Source organism: Emys orbicularis, chromosome 10 (assembly GCF_028017835.1).
Source record: "Emys orbicularis isolate rEmyOrb1 chromosome 10, rEmyOrb1.hap1, whole genome shotgun sequence".
NCBI classification, from domain to species: Eukaryota; Metazoa; Chordata; order Testudines; family Emydidae; genus Emys; species Emys orbicularis.
The window spans coordinates 11,557,412-11,580,588 of NC_088692.1; the positions used below are offsets into that span (position 1 = coordinate 11,557,412).

General features: G+C 43.6%; 1 protein-coding gene across 1 annotated transcript in view; it reads left to right on the top strand.

The window, feature by feature from the left end:
* MAD1L1 (mitotic arrest deficient 1 like 1) overlaps positions 1-23,177 on the top strand; it is a 560,284-nt gene that overhangs the window by 7,246 nt on the left and 529,861 nt on the right. The window contains exons 5-10 of the mRNA XM_065412141.1: positions 177-301; positions 1,009-1,090; positions 3,943-4,073; positions 5,527-5,641; positions 6,647-6,708; positions 11,685-11,720. Coding sequence (XP_065268213.1) covers positions 177-301; positions 1,009-1,090; positions 3,943-4,073; positions 5,527-5,641; positions 6,647-6,708; positions 11,685-11,720 — 551 coding nt within the window. The remainder of the gene's footprint in view (positions 1-176; positions 302-1,008; positions 1,091-3,942; positions 4,074-5,526; positions 5,642-6,646; positions 6,709-11,684; positions 11,721-23,177) is intronic.

Consider the following 23,177-nt stretch of genomic DNA (forward strand, 5'->3'; position numbering starts at 1 on the left):
CTTTGACTTTGTTCTGAGGTGGGTTTGCAGGTCTTATTGTGAATTATTTCTAGATTCAGTGTTTCACATTAGTTAGTTGTTTGATCTCAGCAGTTTGCATTCCATAATGTTCAGCCTGGAGGTCCATTGGTCTATTTGTGTGTTGTTTATTCTTCCCCATCTTTCTGTGAATCCAGATGATCAGCGTATTGAAGGGGAAAATATCTGAGTTGCAGTGGAGTTTAATGAATCAGGAGATGCAAATGACAAGCCAGGAATCTCAGAAGCAGGAGCTGATGGAACAGCTGGATGTGCAACACAAGTGAGTAGGGGATCAACAACTGCCAGGAAAAAACAAACCTTCAGTCTTATGCAGCTGCTGTCATTCAGAAAACGTTCAACAGCTTTTTATTTTTGCTGTTCAAAGGGCTTTTTTGATCTGGATGTGTAGGTTATAAAATTTGCCGGAAACTAGCACTGAGCAGCAATTTAATTCTACCTTAGTAAAAAAAAAAAAAAATCCAAGCTTAAAACCTCCCTTACTTTTCATATTCATGTTGATACTTGATTTTGTACTATGTGTAGTTGAGGGGTGATTAGAAGATCTGATGAGGTGTGTGTCTCCTCTTTCAGCTCCATGTACCAACACTTCTTTTTAGGACCAAGGTTTAAATGACTTTTTATATTATGTAATGTAATCATGTATTTGTTGGTGTGGGCATCGGGTAACTTGATCGTGAGGATCTCTACGGATATATGGAGTCAGTATTTTTTTTTATATGAATGAATATTTCTGCTTTCCTAAGTAGGGGTAATCTGTCTCCACACTGAATATCTCAGTTGCCCCAGAACCTTAAAGAAAGGTCTTGCGGGGCAGTTCTTGCTTTTACACCACAACTGTCCTTGATCGTGGTGGTAAATGACGCTTGAATAAGTGTGTGCCTCTAATATACTTCTATATCTATAATAGATTGTTCCCATCAAGTGATTCTTGTATGTAAATGAATCTCCTATGTCTGCTTAAAACAGAAAATGTCAGGAGGCCAACCAGCAAATCCAGTTGCTGCAAGCAAGCCAGTCTCTGTTGGCAGAACACGAGCAGAAAATTAAGGTGAGAGTGTGTGAGACCCATGCTGAGTGTCTGCTTTTCATTTTTACATAGGAAAAGTATCTGAAAGAGTTACCCTTACAGTAACTGAGAGCCACTCTGTCATATAAATGGCTTGCCTGTTAGGTGGCGTAGAGCTGAAATTGCCTAAATTCAGATTTCAAGGCACAGAAATTAGAGGAGTGGATTACACAGTCTATAATATTCAGCACTTGTACAATAACTCCTCACTTAACGTCGTCCCGGTTAACGTTGTTTTGTTGTTATGTCGCTGATCAATTAGAGAACATGCTCGTTTAAAGTTGCGCAATGCTCCCTTATAGCATTGTCGGTTATTTGGCAGCTGCCTGCTTTGTCCACTGCTTGCAGAAAGAGCAGCATGTTGGAGCTAGCTAGTGGAGGTTGGGAGCCAGGGTGGACCGGCATCCCCGCATCGGCTCCCCTAAGTTCTCTGTGCGGCAGCCACCCAGCAGGCTGTCGATTGCCTGGCAGTTCAGCTGTCCCTCCCCCCACTGCCCTGTGCTGCTCCTGCCCTCTGCCTTGGAGCTGCTCCTGGGAGCCTCCTGCTTGCTGTGCAGAGTGGGGGGAAGAGGGGTGCTAATGTCAGGGTGTCCCCCGCCCTCTACTCCTGCCCCCCCACCTGTACCCCTTCTCCACAGAGCAGGGGGTGCAGGACAGGGCTCAGGATGGAGGAAGCTTGCTGCCAGCAGCTGCTGTCTCAACTTGCTGATCTACTTAAAAAGGCAGCGTACTTAGAGTGGGGTCAGCTTAAAGGGGCAATGCATGTCTCTTTCTCACACACATGGTGTGTGTGTGTGTGTGTCTGTGTCTCTCTCTTACACCCCCCCCCCACACACACCCAATGTGTATCTCTGTCTCTCTCTGCCATGCTGTCTCTCCTACCTCCATTCATACTGCCTTGTAGAGTGTGAGGCTACATTAACAACAATGTGTTAACCCTTCATGGCTCAGCTGAGTGCTAGTTCATCATTTAGCAGCAGGGCCGGCTCTGGCTTTCTGGCCGCCCCAAGCAAAAAAAAAAACCGTGGCGGCCAGAACAGCAAAGCAAAAAAAAAACAACAACCTGCAGCGCGGCCGGAGCCAGGGTGCAGGGGGACTCCCTGCCCTGCAGATGTGCCCCGGCTAGCGGGGGGAGGGGGAGGGAGCGGGGGAAGAGAGAGAAGGGGGGCGGCCAGGGCTTCAGCGGGGCACTGCCACGCGGCCCCTCCCGCCATGCCCCCTACCGGGATGGCTCCGCACCACTCCGGTCGGCTGGGAGGGAAGGACGAGGACTGCCTTGCCGGGCTTGCTGCAGGGCGCTCCCGTCCTCCACGCCGCTGCCCCCTACAGGGCGGCCGGACCGGAACAACAAAACAAAACAACAACAACAAAAAGCGGCCGTGCCGCCCTAGGATTGGGCGGAATGCCGCCTCCTACAAGCTGCCGCCCCAACCACCAGCTTGCTCGGCTGGTGCCTGGAGCTGGCCCTGTTTAGCAGTAAGACATTCCCTGAGAAATATCCCACCCTCTTCCACCCTATGACTTCACCACTTCAACCAAGCTTCACAGTCATTGTTGTGTACAGTATTAAATTGTTGTTTAAAACGTATACTGTGTGTGTGTGTGTGTGTGTAATATATATATATATATATATATATAATATAAAAATATAGTCTTTTGTCTGGTGAAAAAAATTTCCCTGGAACCTAACCCCCCACCCATTTACATTAATTCTTATGGGGAAATTGGATTAGCTTAACATTGTTTCGCTTAAGGTAGCATTTTTCAGGAACATAACTACAACGTTAAGCGAGGAGTTACTGTATAACACTCTTTGTCTTTTCTGTATCAGAGAGTCCAACTGGTCAGAAGCTGTACAGATCCCTTCTGTGTAGATAACTGCTTTGCATCCTTATGTAGCAGATTATTTGGATGCAAACTCAGCCTGGTCTTGTCTGGTCACTCAGGGCTCTGGCACAAATACTTCTAGACCTGTTTGCTTTTTCATGGCAGATGGTGAGCCTTGCAACTCTAAGCTCAGTTCCTGTTCCTGGGGAAATCTTTCCACTGGTGTCAGGGTATCCTTTTTAATATGCATACAAAGTACAGTTAGCTGCAACACTTTTGATTGCAGGTGGACTTGTTGGGGGAAGTATGGAGATGCTCTCTGTCCTGCCAAACTAACTTCTAGGCCAGTTAGGAGTGATTCTTTTCTGTGGTGATAGAAGGCAGTAGAGAGAGAAACAGATGGAGAGAATTAAACTTGACTTTGAGGGAATGCTGATTGTGGAGTTTCCTTTGGTTGGCATTGAATAGAACAAGATTGAAGGGCAGCAGCATTGCCAATTCTACATGGATGCGTCAAGAGAAACTTCTACAGCAGGCAGAGTGACTGGAAGTGGAGGTGGGGAAAGAGGACAAACTGCAGTACTGCTTTAAATAAACTCTTAGTTTGTTGGAAAAAACAATGTGTAAAGTTATACCAACATGAAGAAGGTGTGGACTGCTTGTTGCCCTCTGTCTCCATTGTGTGTGTATGTTCTGTCCTCTCCTAATAAGTCCATCAGAGTACTAATTCCTCATATATATTACCTTATGGTAGGTGAGAAGAGCCGACCTTTGGCTTATTACTCCTTGACAAATAGGGAATTGATGTGTAAGAGGGAGGGCTGATGTCCTTTTAAATGTTAACAGAACCCATTGCTGATGTATGTTGGAGTTAATGTAAGGATAGAGAGAGTGCTAGAGAGAAAAGGATTTGGACAGGTTTAGCAGTCCAGTGAAGAGGTAGCTCTGAGCCTTCCTGAGCTAAACTCAGTTGTCGGCTTGTTCTCATGTCCTCACTTGCCTTCCAGGATCTGGAACAGAAGCTCTCCCTGCAGGAACAAGATGCTGCAATTGTGAAGAACATGAAAACAGAGCTGGCCCGATTCCCAAAGATGGAGCGGGAACTGCTCCAGCTCAGGGAGGATAATGCCTACTTCAGGTGAGAAGGAAAGATCTGCCTTCAATATGGGGCATATGTCAAAAATGGCTATCTTCTGCTGTGGTCCATCCTCCTATAGCTGTCATTTTCTGACTTGGGTGCTTTGCATTATACAGAATGGAAATTTCCAAATAGAATGCTGTGGAAGGAAGTTTAAAGGTCTTCTGTATCTACTGTATATAAGGTTGAGCCAGTGTTGTAATGGTTACTAGTTATTGTGATTTGGAGGGGTCTGGATAATCTCCTTTTGCACAGAGTGAGGGGATCATGAAATGAGGATTGGTCATTTTGGAAGGTGAGACATATTTACCTTCTAGCTTGGATCAAAGGGAAGGTTGTGCATAGTAAAGAGGAGATTGGAGAGGGATCTGATACTAAAGATACTTGCTGATAATAAATCCTTTCTATATGGGATTTGTGATGGGCTATCTCTTCAATCTCACGGCATTTCTAACATGTCTATCCCTGTAATATCTTGGCAAAGATTTTAAATTCTTATTCTGTTACCAGCCAGTCAGCATTTCCATTAATGTTTTGAAGGCATTCTTGTGCCAGTGTATCATTTTGAAAGACTGGCTGCTGAAGTTTATAAATTGCTCAGGTGCTGCCTCTTTTAGAATCTGTTCTGTAGGTTTCCAAAGTACTAATGAATTTTGAAACTCAGTTGTCCTGTGTTATGGAGTAATCTGGCATTACTTTGATATGTTGTTATCATGAGAGAGTTTAATTTCAATCTCTGTGTAAAGAAATGCACAAAAAGTCTGAAGTACATGAGTATCTGATCTTGCCAGCTTCCCTTTACCACAATTTAGAAGACTGGAGTCTAAGCAGGCTCCTTTGAGTTTGCTCTTGATTCAATGACCATTTATCATTGAAACTTTCCAATTGCCTCTATGCAATCCTCTCTGTGTTTGGAAATGTGAAATGTATCGTAGCAGAGTGGAAACAGAAGCACGTTGACAGTTAGTGGTCTTATTTTTGATACCATTGGACTGACTAATGTACCCCCACAAACCCTATATTAAAATAAACTCTGGGCTGAAGAAATCTTCGTATTTGTAAACGGACAAGAGCACTAACTCTTGCCCGTTTCCCTACTTGCTGAGTTCCAGACCTGCATTCATATTGACTTGGGATCATAATGTCAAGACTGTTGTGTTACTTTAAATTCTGTTTTTGTACAATCGGTAAAGCGGGTATGAAATTTTAATATGTTTGGACATAACTCAGGGCATTTGGGAGTGGGAAAACTCAGCCCAGCGAACGCTGCCTCCTGTGTAACCGTCACCTTGTAGCAAAGGTTATAGAAGGTTACCACTTTGGCTCAGTGTCATAATGGCTTCTTCAATGCCTTATGCTTCCCTGTAATTGTGTGTGTATCCAGGAATTTGCACAAGAGAATTGAGTTGCTTTGGTGGCTTTTTAATGGCTTTGCCCTTTCTCTTTTTCTCAGGGAAACGAAGGAAAACAATGGGTTACTTAGAGAGGAGGTGGAAGGTCTCCAGAAGAAATTGGAGCGCTATGAGAAGGTTCAGGCAGCTCTAGTGACCCTTGAATTGGAGAATGAGGTGAGGAGCCAAGAACACTTGCTGTATACGTAGAATTGGGGCCACTACTCTTGCTTGTGTGGGCTTTTAGGGATCTTTAGTTCCTCTATGCATAGTGAGGGTGTAGACAGTGATTGCTGTGGTTCATGGTTCATACTGGCCCAACCCCAAGACGTAGCCTAAGATGTAGAATACCCATATGAGGGGAGTGTTCGTAGTGAGAGAAAAACAAAAGTCTGTCCATTGTTCATCTTAAAGACTTCTCCAAGTAGCAGCCCATCTTCATTGTGGCATCTCCCTTTCACTTTACTCCACCTGCGAATGCCCTTTTGGTTCCTGTGTGCTTACCAGAGGTATTGGTATATGACAGACACATAACGGGAGCCTGTAGCATACCCTCAGATCAGTGCTGCTGGTAGAAGGGGCCACGTACAGTCTTGTATCAATACAATTGATTTCTTTGTCTTGCTGTCGCCAGCAGCACCCCTTTCTCCCCACCCTCTGTCAAAGGTAAAATGATTTTTCAAGATGATTACCTGGTCAAGAAAATTCTTGTGGTGCAGAGCTATTATAAGGGCTAGATCTGACTTGGGCAATCCAATCTGGTACTGGGATTGAAAGCATAGAGAGTTGTGATGCATATCCCTGTGGTGGGGGAGGAGAAATGGGCACAGCAGCTGGTACAGAATTGGCATGTTTGGAATACCGCTTTAATTTCTTTGGTCTCCGCAGTAACAGGATCTAGTACAGTGGGGGTTAATTCACAAGGATAGATAATGGATGGCACAGAAATGGTACATTGTGCCATATAACTGTGGTGGTTGGGAAGGTTAGTGCTGCTGTTAATAGTGTCTTGGGTACACAGAATGATGTTCCAGCAGTGCTGGGCCATGCATAGACGATAAAGTCCACAGGAAGAAAGTGGAAAAGGCTAAGTTGGAAGGAATGGAAAATGCAGCAATAGGAGCTGAGATGTAAGAACGCTCACTTGGGTTTCTTTATTGACTTCTTTTGCCTCCTCCCTAGAAACTTCTGGGAAAGCTGAAAAGCTGGGAAAAACTAGATGAGAGCACTGGCTTAAATATCAGGTAGGTGCTGATGGAGTTAAACCTTCTGTTCCACTTGCTTTACTTCTTAGTGATCTCGATGGCTTAAGCTTGTCAGGCTGTCCACCTTATCAGTCCTCCCGTGGGCAAAGTTGTCTGTTGGTACTCCTCTCTCTCACTGCTATGCAGTATATATGATTATGCCTCGTTAAATACAGTCATACAGTATCTTTTGGGGATTAATTTGTGAAGTGGTGACTAACAGCCTGACCCGGTCCGTTTGAGACTGAGGTGGGTGGGGAGCTGGTTCAGCTCTTAGTTCTCTAAACTTCTTGCATATAACTACATTCATATTAAGAAGGAATTGAGTTAGTGTGACCATATTAAGTGTGGCGCGTTTCATGAGATGTACAGCAAGTCATTTATATGAGTCTGTGATGCATTATTGTAAATATAATTCCTGTAATGAAATCCCAGGAATGTTGCATTAGACTGACCTGACATGTTATTTTCCAAAGTAGCAACTTAGCTTAACAGCCCTTTCTCTTATTATCCTGTGTTTTATATGATGGTAGAGGTGTAATAAACATTTTTCACTTCTAGTGCTGAGAAAATTTCTCTAGGGACAGTGAAATGATTGTAACACTAGTCAAAGTGAGAGTTGATGTGTAACACTGTAGATCAGGGGTTCTCAAACTTCATTGCACTGCGACCTCCTTCTGAAAATAAAGTTACTACATGACCCTGGGAGTGGGGTAAGTGTGGGAGCAGAGCTTCAGCCCCAGGTCCCAGCAAGTCTAATGCTTGCCCTGGCAACCCTATTAAATGGGGTCGCAATCCACTTTGGGTTCCCAACCCACAGTTTGAGAACCGCTGGCTCAGTGGTTTGAGCATTGGCCTGCTAAACCCAGGGTTGTGCGTTCAATCCTTGAGGGGGCCATTTAGGGATTTGGGGCAAAAATCTGTCTAGGGATTGGTCCTGCTTTGAGCAGGGGGTTGGACTAGATGACCTCCTGAGGTCCCTTCCAACCCTGATATTCTATGATTCTATGATACAGAGATTGACATCGTTTAGCATTGAACTAGATCACAGTCCTGGCTCTTCTGATTTGTCTGTGATGTAACCAAAGAGTGGGATATGATGCATCTTCTTCCCAGGGATAGCTGCTGCTTTGCAAGAAGAGTAATCTGCGAAATTAGGGCCATGCTCAGGTGTCACTTTTGCAAGGGCTGTGCCTCTCTACATGTTTCTAAAAGTGTGATTGTGTTTATTGGTGGGAAGAGAGGTGCTTTGCCTAAAAGAACTGCTTTCCTTTGTGCATCCTTGCGTTGAGAGCTATGCTTTAGACAAGAATTAGGCTTGATCTACAACTTTTACCCCAGATCAAACTTCCCCACTCAGGCCCCTGTCCTTATCCCATCAATTGCAGCTGCACAACAAACAAAAACAGTGGAAGTTGTGCATGCAAAATGATGGCATAATTTGGGCCTAGCCTTGTTTGGATTTGGGATACTATATTGGGTACACTGCTACTTTAGGTAAAAGAGGATTGTCTCTCACAAGCAATGTCCCCTTAGTTTTCTCATTCTTTGTGTTGTTCAATGTATGTGATGAGCTACCTCTTCCTTAATGCACATCGGTAGAGAGCACTGCTGAGACCGTCTCCTGCCTCTGCTCAGGATGCATATGTTCAGACTTGCAGGAGAGCGAAGTATTGAGTTCTTCCCACCAAACTTTCTCTCTGCCAGACAGTGGTATGGAAGCTTTTACTTACGTCAAGCTGTTAAAGGTTTAATGAGGTAATTTCACAGTGGGAAGGAAATGGAACCAAGTGACTCTTCCTGCTGAAGTCTGATAACCTCTTCATTTAAAATCAGAATATTCGATGCAAAGTGTTAGTGAGGTTTTTGATTGTGCCGCATTGTTTAGCAGTATTAAGGGTGTTTCTTTGTACAGAAGAACAAATTGCTCTCAAGAAAATCACCTTTTGCATGTGATTGCACCAAGTGGAATTGGGGCGAGTTTTTTATCCAGGCTTCTTTCAGCATGAATTATGTTCATTTTCAGCCAGGAGTACAAGAACCAGTATAAAGGGAGATCATTGTCCCAATCATATTCCTGGAGCGTACCTCTTGTGAAAGCTTGAGGAAAGTTAATTGCTAGACAGTGAGTAGGAGAGAATGGGAACAGTTGGATGGTTATCCCAAAGAGCCAATGCAATGTGCAGTCTGTCTGCTAATAACTAGATAAGCAGGAAGAAAGGGAATGCATTATGTCCCTGTATCTCTTCTTATTAGTTTCTCCATTTATACATGGAATGCAGGGTGCAGGGGAAGAGCGCACAGCCTCTGGCTTTTTGGGGGAGGATGGTTTCTCATTTCCTCCAGCTGTTCTCCAGGCTTCTCTTCTGTGTGCTCGCAATGGCTTTTGTTCACTGATTGCATGGTCCCTGCATGTTCCCTGTCAGATTAGTTTATGAGCAGGCCATTTGGTGTGTAATTTTATCTAATAGTATTTGGAAGGGGCGGGAGCATCTTCTTGGAGTGTTAAGGCCAAACATCTCTGTGCTTATCTTTTTGGGGAATTTTATGGAAGATTTGGTGGTTGTCTTCCAATGCTGCAACTTTGGTGGAAATAAACTATGAAAAGTGCAAAAACTAGATACCTTACTCAAAGGTTGCTCTCCCTGTCCCATAGTCCAATGACCACAAGTTCTGAATTGTTGCCATCTCAACCGGGTGATGGGAATCAGTTCCATCTTCTTTGAAACACGTGATTTCCCCCTTGCCTAAACATTAGAAATTATAGAAGACTGGCTAACGTTGTCTCCTAGCCCTGAATTGTTTTGTGTTGTCCTTCCACTGCTCCTTTTCATCCTCTCCAAAGTTTTTCCTACTCTTATGCTGGTAAGAACAGAACATGCTGTTTTTAATTATACCCTATGTATAATGCAGCATAACTTCAACAGTTTACCAATATGATGGACTTATAAGTTGCGCCCCTCCATACCCAGATCATAAAATCGCAAATGGCATTCTATCTGTTACAGTCCATTTGTACCCAAATCATGAAGCTGTCTGCAGTCTCTCATGCATTTGACCAAGGATTCCTCTATATTCATGTCCTAATGCTGTCCACTTTCCAATTTACTAGACTCTGCTTCTTTGTTAAGAGTGGTGTAGTTTGGGTTTGCAGGAACTCCGTCAGTATTTTGTGTGCCCCTTTGTCATGGACTCCCAGGGATGCTAAGCCTTCAGTTATCCCAAATCTGCAGTTCTTCTGCAACATTAGTTTTCATCTGCAGAATAAATCTACTTGCTGTGTATTAAGTGTATTAGCCTCTTTATTTTGCTCTACAGGCAACTCTCTTTAGAAGAGGCACGGCTGGCTGATATAAACTATTATAACTCTTGATTGCTAGGAATGAGCTGTGATTCTATTGTTCTGTGTCAGTAAAGTGTGTTCCTCTTATTCTGTCTCTCTCCCTGTGGTGCATTGATGACAGTAGATTTTTACAGATCATTGTGGATTGGGTGACCAGGTGGTTGGTTATTTTCAGAGAAGGACTTAGTGAGGGGCACCAGTACAAAACTTTCATAGACTTCAGTGAATATTTGCTTTGCCAGAGGTCACCATAACCTCAGAGACGCCTTCTAATGTAAATAAACCTTGCAGGTGTGAGGCAAGAAATTATTTTTGCAGAATAATAGTGTTTCTGGAAGGGAGTAGGCTTTCTGGGTTTGTAAAAAAGAAATGCATTTAATTTTGATGTGAGTGTGAGGAACTTCCCGCTAGATGGCACATTTTCTCTTGTTGTATCAGAAAAACATTGATTTCACTCCATTGTGGTATGCTCTGACTCCTGTACAAACATCAGTTGGGCACCGTAAAAAGGTCAGGCATTAGTCTAATTAAAATTGTTGGCTTGTTAAAATCAAATGTTTTAAAATCTATTTTAAAACCACACCAGTGTGATCACTTTCTCTGTGTGTATGTCTAGTGGAGTTCCTGTTTGTTGCAGCTATTCTGAACATGAACAGAGATCCACACACAGTTTCTCCAGTGACAGAGTGCAGTACATATCTCAGTTTCTCACCCATCTCAGCAACCCACTTTTTCTCCCTGACTCCCTGTCCTTTCTTTCTTCTCAGACTTGTTCAGTCTAGTTCTCTTCTTCTTCACTGTTATCTCCACAGAATCATCCTTAAGAGGGAAATGTTGTTTGAAATCTAATCATCCTGCCATTCTTTCCTTCCCATTGTTCTTTGTTTATATAATGCTCAGAGTCTATGAGGCACTTGAGAAATCTTCTAATCCAGTGATTTTTCAACCTGTGGTCTGTGGACCCCTGGGAACCCTCTGACTATGTCTAAGGGGTCCACGCAAGGTGGTTGTTACCATAAAACAGTGGTTTTCAAGCTGTAGTCTGCGTCTGCAAACTATGTCTAATATTTCCAAAGGGGTCTGTACCTCCACTCGAAATTTCTTGGGGTCCGCAAATTAAAAAAGGTTGAAAACCACTGTTCTAATCTAAATAAGTTTATAGCTCATCTGGCAGCTCCCTCTTGTACCTGCCTCTTCTTGTCTCTGCTCAGCTGCTGTCTCTTCAGCTACCGGTAAACCACTCACAGCTTAGTGTTTTTCACTGCCAGATCCATCCCAGAATGCTGGTTGCAATAGTTCAGCACTAGAGTAAGGGTGATATGCTTTAGGTGGCTTGCTTTAAAAAGGAGGTACAGCCCAAGATAGGCTGGCTACTAAAATGTTCCCATCTGTTGTTGCTAGTATAGTTAGTTCTGAAGTGACCTCATGCATGCTCTCAAAGCCAGGAGATTAGTGTTTGGAAAGATTCCTGGAAGATTATGCCCATTCCTACAGTCAGATGGGGGGCAGAAGTGCCCACAAATGAGAAGCCACAGGAAGTCTAGGGTTCTGATCACTCCAGAAATCTCTCTCTTTGAAGAGAACTGGTGCAGAGAGAAAAAAAGCAGACAGTTGTGTTCTGTTTTATTTTTAAATTGGTGGCACTGATTTCTGAATCGGACCACCACAGGTAAGATAATCATACAGATCTGTGTCTGTGCAGTAGAACGAATCTCTTAAAGCTGTGGAGGATTATGACATTGGAGGACTGACTGGAGCGATGAAGTGGGGCAGCTTAGGCTTATACAAACTTCTCTCTAGCTAACTCGGTTTCAGAGCTGCGGCTGACCCACAGCTATTAGTACTGCCGTGTGGTTTATTGGTGGTTCCCTCTTTCATGGGCTTTGCTGTCCTGTGAGAGAAGTCTGCCTGCTCAGCCCAGGAATCAGAGGGCAATGGAGTGTTTTGCATTGCTCTCCAGGATTCTTTTCCTTCTTTCTATTTCCATGCCTGGCTGACTCTGGAGGGAGCAACATCTATCTTTCTTCATAGGAAGAAAGGTTCTAGCCTGTTTGTGTAGTCAAATGGGAATGAGGGATAAACTGTGGGTAGAGAGGTATGAGGGAAGCCTGTATATTTGTATCGAATTAGGAGTGTTGTGTTTAATATACTGTGATAATGCTCAGAGGTCACAGTCAGAATTTGGGCCCCATTGATCTAGGTCAGGGATCGGCAACCTTTGGCACGCGTCCTGTCAGGGATAGCCCCTGGAGGGCCGGGCTGGTTTGTTTACCTGCTGTGTCCGCAGGTTCGGCCGATCGCGGCTCCAGGCCAATGGGGGCTGCGGGAAGGGCAGCCAGCACATCCCTCAGCCTGTGTTGCTTCCCGCAGCCCCCGTTGGCTTGAAGCAGCGAACCACGGCCGGTGGGAGCCGTGATTGGCCGAACCTGCGGTCGTGGAAGGTAAACAAACAGGCCCCACCCGCCAGGGGCTTACCCTGACGGGCTGCGTGCCAAAGGTTGCCAATCCCTGATCTAGGTCCTATACAAACACATAGGAAGACAGGTCTTTGCTCAAAGTGTTTACAGTATAAAACTGTATAAAACAGTATAAAAGCTGTAGCCCACGAAAGCTTATGCTCTAATAAATTGGTTAGTCTCTAAGGTGCCACAAGTACTCCTGTTCTTTTTGCGATACAGACTAACACGGCTGCTACTCTGAAACCTGTCAGTATAAAACAAGTAACATATGAAGGGTGTCAGGGAGAGGAATGCAGGTGAGTTGAAGAGCTAATTTTTAAAAACTGAAAGCCAGGTGGAGGAGGAGGAGGAGGAGGAGGCCTCAGTCAGCATTGGAGCATGATGTCCCATGGAGGTCTTGGGATTGATTATCCCCATCATTTCTAATCTTTGCATTTGCTTTGGGCTGAAGCCATCCCATCTCAGTGTCTGGTGTTTAATTCAGCAGTGACACTCTCTGCACGAGACATTTAGGACTCGAATGTCCCTTTCTGTAGTGATGACCCTGTTAGTGTGCCGAGGGTGCCCTCTGAGTTAAATGAAAGAGGTACCAGTGGATTTATTCTTGTACTGAAGGAATTCTTGGTTTAACTGAGTAAATGAGGCAATAGGGAGAGATCATGTGATCTTTAAATCACAGGACTAGGGTTGGCTAGCTTGTGCAATGATATCGCATTAGGGCTGCTTTGCCTGCTTGGTGTCCAAGTGTATAAAGAGAAGCGCAGATTTGACAGGAATTCAGGCCAACGCTTAAGGAGCATTTTCACTTTCCGTGGAGCCTGCCAGCTGCAGGCAGCAGACACCAAACTGCTGACCTGTCACCTAGAGCCAAAGAAGTGAACCTATTAGTCCTGACCTGGTTTTCTTCCTGAAACATCTGTGTGCTGGCTGGCTGACAGATCTTGGGGACTGGTTTTCTGCAATGTCTGAAACCAATTAAGGAGAGGAGCAAGTGTGTGGGTGTGTGCATTTTCCTCTAAGAAAGGATCTAATTAAGTGACAGGTGTCTCTATTTAGTACACTGGTTAGCACAGTTGTAATTTGTAATTACACAGGTGCAGTACTGAATACCGGACTTCCCTTTAGCCAGGTTCCCCTTTTGGAGCGGGGGTGAGGTGTAGGGGCAGGAATAGGGAATCATGTTTCTTGATTTCAGATTTCTTGATTGTGGATTAGTTTCTTTTGCAGTGTTGGGGAGGGAGGAGTGCATAGGAGTTCGGTATCTTTCACTTTAAATCCTGGTAATTATACTAGGCCATACCAAATTTTCTTCCATCTAAAGCTCTGAATGTACTTTGCAACCACGAATGAAGTCTCATAATCTCCTCCTCTCCCACAAGGCAGTAATCTACCTTTCTATGAATGTCCATCTAAAATAAGTGACTGCCAGTAAAAATAAATAAATTTCTGTATAATTATGCTCATGTGCTGACTTTGCTAAAGCTGGACGCCAACATGTTCTGCCTAGCAAATCAAGATTGTAGCAGCTGACCCCTGGAATTACTCAAACATACTCCCACTGCACTGCCAGTTTAATACTGGGCACAGATTAGTGGCATTTCAATGGCAGCCCACCTTGCCTGTTGGCTGAGCTCCGATAGCAGCCAGAGGCACACTTAGTGTTGCTGTCTACCTAATCTTCTTGCCATTTGGCTTCAAGTTATGGCTCTCGCCATTTACGGGTGATTGGGAAGCCAGCTACCTCTAGTGACTGATCCAAACTCCACAGTATTTGGCTCTTCTGTCCCCCTAACTGCCTAGCTCCTGTGGTTATATATTGTCTTCAGAAATAATCTGTGCAATATTTTTGTAATTTAATCAGGAAAATCCCACTCTAATACTCCTCCTAGTACATTAAATACAGAAATAAACTGTAACATGGGTTTATTGGTGCTTTTTTGCCTTTGGACAAATTGTAGATAATATTTTGTGTATAATAATATTTATGTAAAATACTGTGGCATCTTGTTTGTACTCTAGTTTTGGATGAAAAATCATTGTCAATCTGAGAATACAGTCCGACAGTTTCCCTCCTTTCTAACCACTACACAACAACCTCATTATAATTAACTGTACTGAAGGGGGTGGAATGCAGCCATTGTATTTGTTTTTAAAGAAAGTGTAGGGGGTGACCCTGGACATCACAGACCAATTGAAACAGTAGGTTTAAGAATAGTACTTAAATTAATTTATGATAGAAAGAAGGTTTCTGTAAAGAAAATTGTGCTTCCCCAATCTATTAGAATGTTTTATGTCATCAAATTAATAAATAAAGGGACCTAGAAAGCTTTTGTCAAAGTCCCTCACAACAAGTATTGTCATGAAGCTATGTATTTTGTGGCTCAGAAATTGGTTAAGAGACAAAAGACAAAGAATAAACAGTCAACTTTGTTACGTGGCGAAAAATTTAACAGTAGATTATTGTACTAGGTCGGGGGGTGTTTAATATATTCATTAATAGTTTTGAAAAAGGGATGAACGATGAAGTGGCAAAATTTTCTGAGACAAAATGAAGAACGTAAGAATGGCCATGCTGGGTCAGACCAATGGTCCATCTAGCCCTGTCTTCTGACAGTGGCCAATGCCAGGTGCTTCAAAGGGAATGAACTGAACAATCATCAAATGATACATCCCCTGTCCTCCACTCCCAGCTTCAGGCAACAGAGGCTAGGGACACTCAGAGCATGAGGTTTTATCCCTGACCATTTAAGGATAATCAAGGTAAAAAGACGGAGGAATTCCACATGGACATAATAAAGCTAGAACAAGGGGAAGTTCAGTGAAACTGAAGAGCTAAATTGAAAATTGATAAGCGGAAATGTGTAATTAATTTGTGGAATTCATTGCCATAAAATATTGAGACCAAGAGTTTTGCATGATTCAATACAAGGTTAGATGTTTATGTGGATAACGAGACCATCTGCAGTTTAATTAGCCAAACTAACAAAAGTGCTATAAACTCCCATGTTTAATCCAACCTCTAACTGCTTGGTGTTAGGAAGACACTTCCCCTTGGGGCTGATCATTTCATAATTATGCATTTAGAGATTAATGCACCTCTTTCGGAGACATCTTATGCTGACTACTGTCAGAGAATGAACCACTGGTCTGATCTTGAATGGCAATGTCTATATTTTTTTGACCTCTTTCTCTGGTTGGGGTCATGGTGACCACTCTGTTTTAGAGCTAAGTGGCTCTAACTGGGGAAGAAGACAGGTTACTACAGATGTGGCATGTGGAAACTTCATATAATGCATGTAATATATCTGTAATTAATTGTAATTTACGATCTGCGAACATATTGTAACTTGCCTGACTGCTGTTGACAAGGCTCCCCACCTACAACAAGCTGTCTCATCACAGTGGGAATTCCCTGGGTACAGAAAAGAAAAACAAATACAACATGTATGGGAACAATTTAAAAACTACCACTACTATTTTTAATAAGTTACCTCTTTGCACTTGCAAAGGCTCAGCTAAAAAACCCCATGGAATGAGCATTTTATGCTCTCTCCTCTCATGAACACACACTTTTGGTTAACTATAAAATATAGTATTTGTATTCCCCTGTGGGTCCGGGGACAGAATAGGCCCTCTGCTCCTGCATGTCGTAGGAGGAGCAGACTAAAGGGGGCTGCCTGGAGAGGGATGGGCTCTGCCAGGTTAGAAATTTTCCTGAGACACACCATATGATGAGCAAGTCAACCATGTCCATACTGGATTGGTCACAGCCTGGGTTAATAATGACTGCGCCATCCATCTGCCACCAGGGCGGACGCGACAAGTATACTATTTGTGTAACCCCAACAAAGAGGATCCGTAGAAGAGATAACATCACCATAGCCACATGAAATGTAAGGACATTGAGACAAATAGGGAAGTTGAAAGAACTCGTGTACAAAATGGAACAATACATCTGCCACCTCCTAGGAATCTCTGAGGTCAGATGGAAGAACTTTGGAGAGGTACTAATGGAAGAAGGCCATGTACTCTATTACAGTGGAGAGGACAAACATGTCAATGGCGTAGGATTTCTTGTGCATAAAGATATCAAGAATTCAGTATTAGGATGCAGCCCAATGTCCATCAGGCTTATTTCCATCCGTCTAAAGGCAGTACCGTTTAAAATCACAGTGGTACAAGTCTATGCCCCTACAACAGACTACGATGATGAGGAGGAAATTGAGGATTTTTACAATCAGTTCCAAGACATCATTGATAAGGTACACAAGAAAGATATCCTGATTGTACAGGGAGATTTGAATGCTAAAGTGGGCACTGACGCACAGGCAGATTGGCGAGATTATTGTGGTCCTTTCTGTAATGCAGTAACCAATGAGAGAGGATTGAGACTTTTGGAGTTTGCCAGCTATAACAATCTGGTTCTTGTAAACACATTAGGAGCGCATAAAGCATCCAGACAATCAATGTGGCACGCACCTAATGGTCTACATCACAGCCAGATCGACTACATCATGGTGCAAAACCGATTTCATTCTGGGATTAACAGATCTAAAACAAGGAGCTTTCCTGGTGCTGATATTGGAAGTGATCACAACCTTGTGATGCTAAATTTTTGGCTGCGGCTAAGGAAAATCGTCAGGCCAAAGTTCACCAGAACCAAGTTTGACTCAGAGACTGAAACATTGCAAAGTCATTCCAAGCAATGATCGGTGGAAAATTTGCCCTGCTGCTTGCTCTAGAAGAAGACGAGGAAACAATGATGAACAATTTCAACACTGTAATGAATGAGGCAGCAATGGACATCCTTGGGAAACATCTTAAGAAGACAAAACCATGGGTAACAAATGAAATATTACAAATGTGTGATATTAGAAGAGAACTTGAGAGACAAGAACAGCACTGAGGGAGCTGATGAATACAGAGCGATTGGCAGAAAGATCAAGAAAGGAATGAAGGTGGCCAATGAGATATGGATTGAAAAACAATGCTCTAAAATTGAAGAGTATATCGATAATAAAAATAGCAAACGAGCCTTCCAGGTTGTAAAAGATCCAACGAATGAAAGATGGACCAAAGCTAACGCAATTCAAGACAAAGAAGGGAGCAGTCTTACAGAAGAAAGGGACATCATCAATAGGTGGACAAACTACTGCTCTGATCTATACAACCACCAGACAAATGGAAATCCTAGTGTCTTAGCCCAGATTCAACAGAGGAGGATGACTTTCCAATACTGCGTGAAGAAGTGGAGATAGCTGTGAAATCACTCAAGAATGGAAAGGCTACAGGTATTGACAGCATCCCAGCCGAATAGATGAAATTCAGAGGAGAAATAGTAATGTACTCACCAAGATCTGCAACAAGATCTGGCAGACCAGTGAGTGGCCCTCCACGTGGACACAGTCACTAATCATCACTCTGGTAAAGAAAGGCAACCTGCAATTGTGTCAAAATTACCGGACCATAAGCTTAATTAGCCATCCCAGCAAAGTGATGTTGAAAGTCATATTGAACAGATTGAAGCCACAAGTGGAGAATATCATCGCTGAAGAACAGGCTGGCTTTCGTGCTGGAAGAAGTACCACAGAACAGATTTTCAACCTTTGTGTTCTATGTGAGAAGTACTTACAACACCAGCAGGACATCTACCACAACTTTATTGACTTCAAGAAGGCATTTGACTGAGTATGGCACGAAGCTCTCTGGGCAACCATGAAGAAGTACAATGTTGGCTGTAAGCTTATTCTTACCATTAAACAACTGTATGCCAAGGCCAGCAGTGCAGTTCTCGTCAATGGCACAATAGGAGAGTGGTTTCGCACCAGTGTTGGAGTCTGGCAAGGCTGCCTTCTTTCGCCCACACTGTTCAACATCTACTTGGAGCGCATAATGACTGATGCCCTAGAAGATCGCATATGCACAGTCAGCACTGGGGGGCGAACAATCTCAAATCTTCGGTTCGCTGATGACATTGATGGCCTGGCAAGCAGCGAAGATGAACTTGCCAATCTTGTGAAATGATTGGATGAAACCTCTGCAAAATACGGCATGGAAATCAGTGCAGAGAAAACCAAGCTTATGACAAAAAAACGTGACTGGATCATCTGGAGACAGTGAAACAGTTCAAGTATTTGGGAGCAATTATCACTGATGAAGGATCCAAGGCAGAAATTCTGGCTAGAATTGTGCAAACAGCAGCAGCAGTAGCAAAGCTAAAGCCAATTTGGAGGAATAAGAACATCTCCCTGGAATCCAATCTGAAACTGCTGCACGCATTGGTCATCTCCATTTTTCTGTATGCGTGCGAGACATGGACCCTTATGGGAGAACTTGAATGGAAAATACAGGTAGTAGAGATGAGATACTTCTGTAAAATCCTGGGCATCTCCTACTTTGAGCACGTCACTAATGAAGAGGTCCGCAACATCATCACTCAATGCACTGGGTCATATAAAGACCTCCTGATGACCGTGAAGAAGCGCAAGCTGAAATGGTACGGCCATGTAACAAGATCATCTGGCCTATTCAAGATCATCCTCCCAGAGACAGTAAGGGGAAGAGGAGGTAGACAGATGAAGAGATGGATTGACAACATAAAAGGGTGGTCAGGAATGGACTTTGCTGAGACTCAAGCACTGACACGCAATTGTCAGGGGTGGAGACAATTGGTTGTTTGCTCATCAGTGATGGTGCCCCAACGACCAATGCAGTTATGGGAATGATGATGGTGATAGTATTTGTGCACTTCTAAAAGTAGCAAAATTTATCGTCAAATGTTTTGTCCTTCACTAAAAGTAAAATGATACAGGCTAAGCACTGTGGTGAAATTCACGCTGTGCAGAGACCAGAAAAATTCTCACAAAAACTCTCAAAATAGATAAGGACTTTTGCTAGCCCTCTGTACAGTGATAAGTGCTGTGCAAATGTCTGTTGCACAATTCTGCCAGTGCAACTCAGTCTTGACCTGCAGTGCTCATGCTCTTCCACGTTGTAAGGTAGTGGGGTGGGAATATATGGGAATGGTGTTCCCACACTCCCATGCAGTGTACATCTGAAGTCACACTCCATGGAGGATGCCATTTTAAACAGAAATGCACCAGGAGTGGGAGGTCCCACTGATGGGGTGAAGTACCTGCACTTAAAAAATCAGGACTGCACCCTGCTCTGATGCAGGTTGGGGTCAGGAGGAGACTGAAGAGTTGGAGTTGAACTGGAGGAACTTAAAATCTTTGTGAGACAGAAATCTTTGGACAGCTCTAAGGTAGGCAGTTGTCTCTAGATCTATCACATATAATTAATTCCCTCCTGAAACTTGCAGTTATCTAATTGTGGTTCTGCCCTTTCTGCTGAGGCCACCATTCTAAATATGGAGAGATTTTGGAGGTAGCCATAATGTACAGAATGTGACGTGCTGCATCTGCTGGAGGATTGCTCCAAGCCTTTTCCATCTTAGCCAGACTGTCATCTCATGCTAGAAGTCACGTCATTCTTTGCTTTGTCACTGGTAGCCTAGAATTTAGCTGTTCTTTGTGGGATGCCTTTGGCTTTTGAAAGGGAAAAAAAAAGTCACTCGGGCAGATCAAAGCCTAAAGTCTCTTGTTTTCATAATGGTCAGAATGAAGTTTTGGAAAGCATTATGCCAAAGGGGGATTAGGTGGCCTAGTGGATTCATTTATTAGTATTTTACCTCTGGAGGTCTGGCTTCAAATTTTTGCTGTAGTTCACAAATGAAATAGTTTGGTCTGTCCTAGTCCCTAATGGGCATTGGTCCATATAATCAAGTACAGCACAATTTGACCCCAATGACTGCCTCTGCTCCTAGGTGTGTAAAATCAGAATGTTGTAGATCAGGTCTGAAGTGCCTTATTCAGATGATGGACAAACTTTCCCTCTATTAAGAATAGAAACATGTGTGCGCATGATGTCTCTTCTATGGCGGATCCTCTGTGAGTAGCCAAAATCCCCATTTCCCAGCCCTGGAGGGAACCAGTGCATCAGACACATCATTGCCCATTGCTGCTGTATTTCTTGCAAGTGGCGTTGAGAGTCGGTAGAAAAGCAGTTGGGTGAAAGTAGCTTTTTCTCTTTTGAGAGGGTGGTGACCCTTGTATTATGTAAATAGCTTGAACTCTGGTGCTCACTCTGCGTGAAAGGAAAGATTTCCAAAGCGCAGACCTTTTTAAAAAAGCCACTTTAACGCAAACAGTACTGGCTTAATGTAACTAAAGTGAAATTATCATTTAAATAGCAGAGACTAATCAGCAAGGGGATGGTGTGCTGCTGTCAGAAGGCTCAAATGCTCAGACTTTATTTTTATTCAGCCTTTCATTTTGACATTTCCACAAACACAATAACTGCTAAAGTCGCTAGCTCGTGTAGAATTTTAACCTTCCATTTCCATTTAAGTGTGTCTCGGTATTTCACCTTTGAACTACACTGCCCATGTACTCTCCCCTCTCCTGTGCTACAGTGTGCAGCACATAAAAAGTCTTCATGATAGAGAACTGTTCTTAACATAGGTGTAAAAAATTACTCCTGCAAATGCCGGTTGGACATGCTTATGCCGGATGGTGTTGATGGAGCATGACACATAATCTGTTCTTTAAAGCCATTCTCAAGATAGAAATGTGAACATATTGTAAAAACTACTCATTAATTATTATATACTTCAACAAAAAATGTGCCCCCACCTTTCAGAGTCTATAGACACAGTTCCTGCCCCGATGACCTTGTTATCGGCCTTATCTGATCAAATAACAGTTTACCAAGGATTGTGGTGGATTCTCCATCATTGCCAATTTTTAAATCAAGATTTGAGGTCTTTCTAAAATATATGCTCTAAGAATTACTTTGGGTAAATTCTATGTCCTGTGCTATATGGGTCTAGATGATCTACAATGGTCCCATCAGACCTTGGAATCAGTCAAATCTATGAAGTAGTGTATGGGTAACAAATAGTATGGCAGGGAATGGGCAGGATAAGGGTTGCAGTAATAATAACATGTAATAACCGTATTTAAACATACACACTTCTTGATGGCTAATTAAGTGTGATTTAATAAAAACCACACTTATGCTCCAGTGATACCATCTGGCATAAACATGTTCATATTGATGAAGAAACCATTTTATACCAGGATTTAAAAATGGTTCCCTAACATGGGGGAGTGGGGGAGAGAGTCTCTAGTGCAGGGGTGGGCAAACTTTTTGGCCTGAGGGCCACATCCGGGTATGGAAATTGTATGGCGGGCCATGAATGCTCATGAAATTGGGGGTTGGAATGTGGGAAGGGGCTCCAGCTCCGGCTGGGGGTGTGGCTTCCAGGGTGGGGCCAGAAATTAGGAGTTCGGGGTGCAGGAGGGGGTCTTGGGCTGGGGATGAGGGGCTTGGGGTGCAGGAGGGTGCTCCGGGCTGGGACCGAGTGGTTTGTAGGGTGGGAGGGGGATCAGGGCTTGGACCGGGGATTGGGGCATGGGAGGAGGTCAGGGGTGCAGGCTCCGGGCGGCGCTTGCCTCAAACCGCTCCGAGAAGCAGTGGCATGTCCCCCCTCCGGCTCCTACGTGGAGGTGCAGCCAGGCGGCTCTGTGCGCCGCCCCATCCACAGGCGCCATCCCCGCAGCTCCCGGAAGCAGTGGCATGTCCCCCCTTTGGCTCCTGCACGGAGGCATGGCGCCGGCCAACCGGCTCTGTGTGCTTCCCCATCCACAGACGCCGCCTCTGCAGCTCCCATTGGTAGAACTAATCTAAGAGCGATGTGATATTATTTAAGCTCTTTGTTTAACAACTGAAATCTTTCTTCTCCTGCAGCCCCTGTATCAGTGAATATTTTAAAATTAAGCTCGTATGTTTACTAGGAGATTTCCCCCTGCCACCAAACCCTCTTCTCAATCCATATTATAAGAAGGTGTGTGCGCACAGATTCTTTTTTGGGAAAAATATGTATTTCCTTTAGTAGGAAAGACATGATATTTTCTTTAGCATATCTTTAAAGGCATATCTTTAAAGGCACATAGTGGACTTGACAACTTAGTCAATTAAAAATAATTAGAATGAGCACAAATTAGTTTGATTTCTGCCCATGAGACCCCCTGCCAATTGCATTTTCTTGTTTTTAAAGAAGTAGAACATAAGAATTACCATACTGGGTCAGACCAGTAGTCCATCTGTTCCAGTTTTCAGTCTCTGATATTGGCCATATGAGATGCTTCTGAGCATCATGTAAGAATTCTGTAGTCGACAATTATTGGGGAAATGTGTTCCTAACTCCTTTCAGACTGGCTTATGCCCTGGAGCATGAAAGCTGCTTAAATCTGTCTTTCTTTTTTCTCTCTTCTGCTGCTGTGTGGGAGACCCAGGCAAATGGGAAACTGACTGTACACAAGGTGCTGTCAGATGCACAAAATTAACAAACAAAATATTTTTCACTTCTCTAATCTTTCAGTTCTTTGACTGCTTGTCTGTATGTATTTCACTTCTGGTGTGCAAGTGCCCTATGTTCTTGATATCGGATTCTTCTGGCTACCAGTGTCCGTTGAGCTGCACCTGTGCCACGCATTTCCTTGTGGCCACCCACTCTCCACTCAAGGGTATAAAGGGTAGAATAGGGCCCATGGCTGTAAGATAGAACTGAGAGAGCAGTGTCCCTGTGTCTTGCACTTGAGATT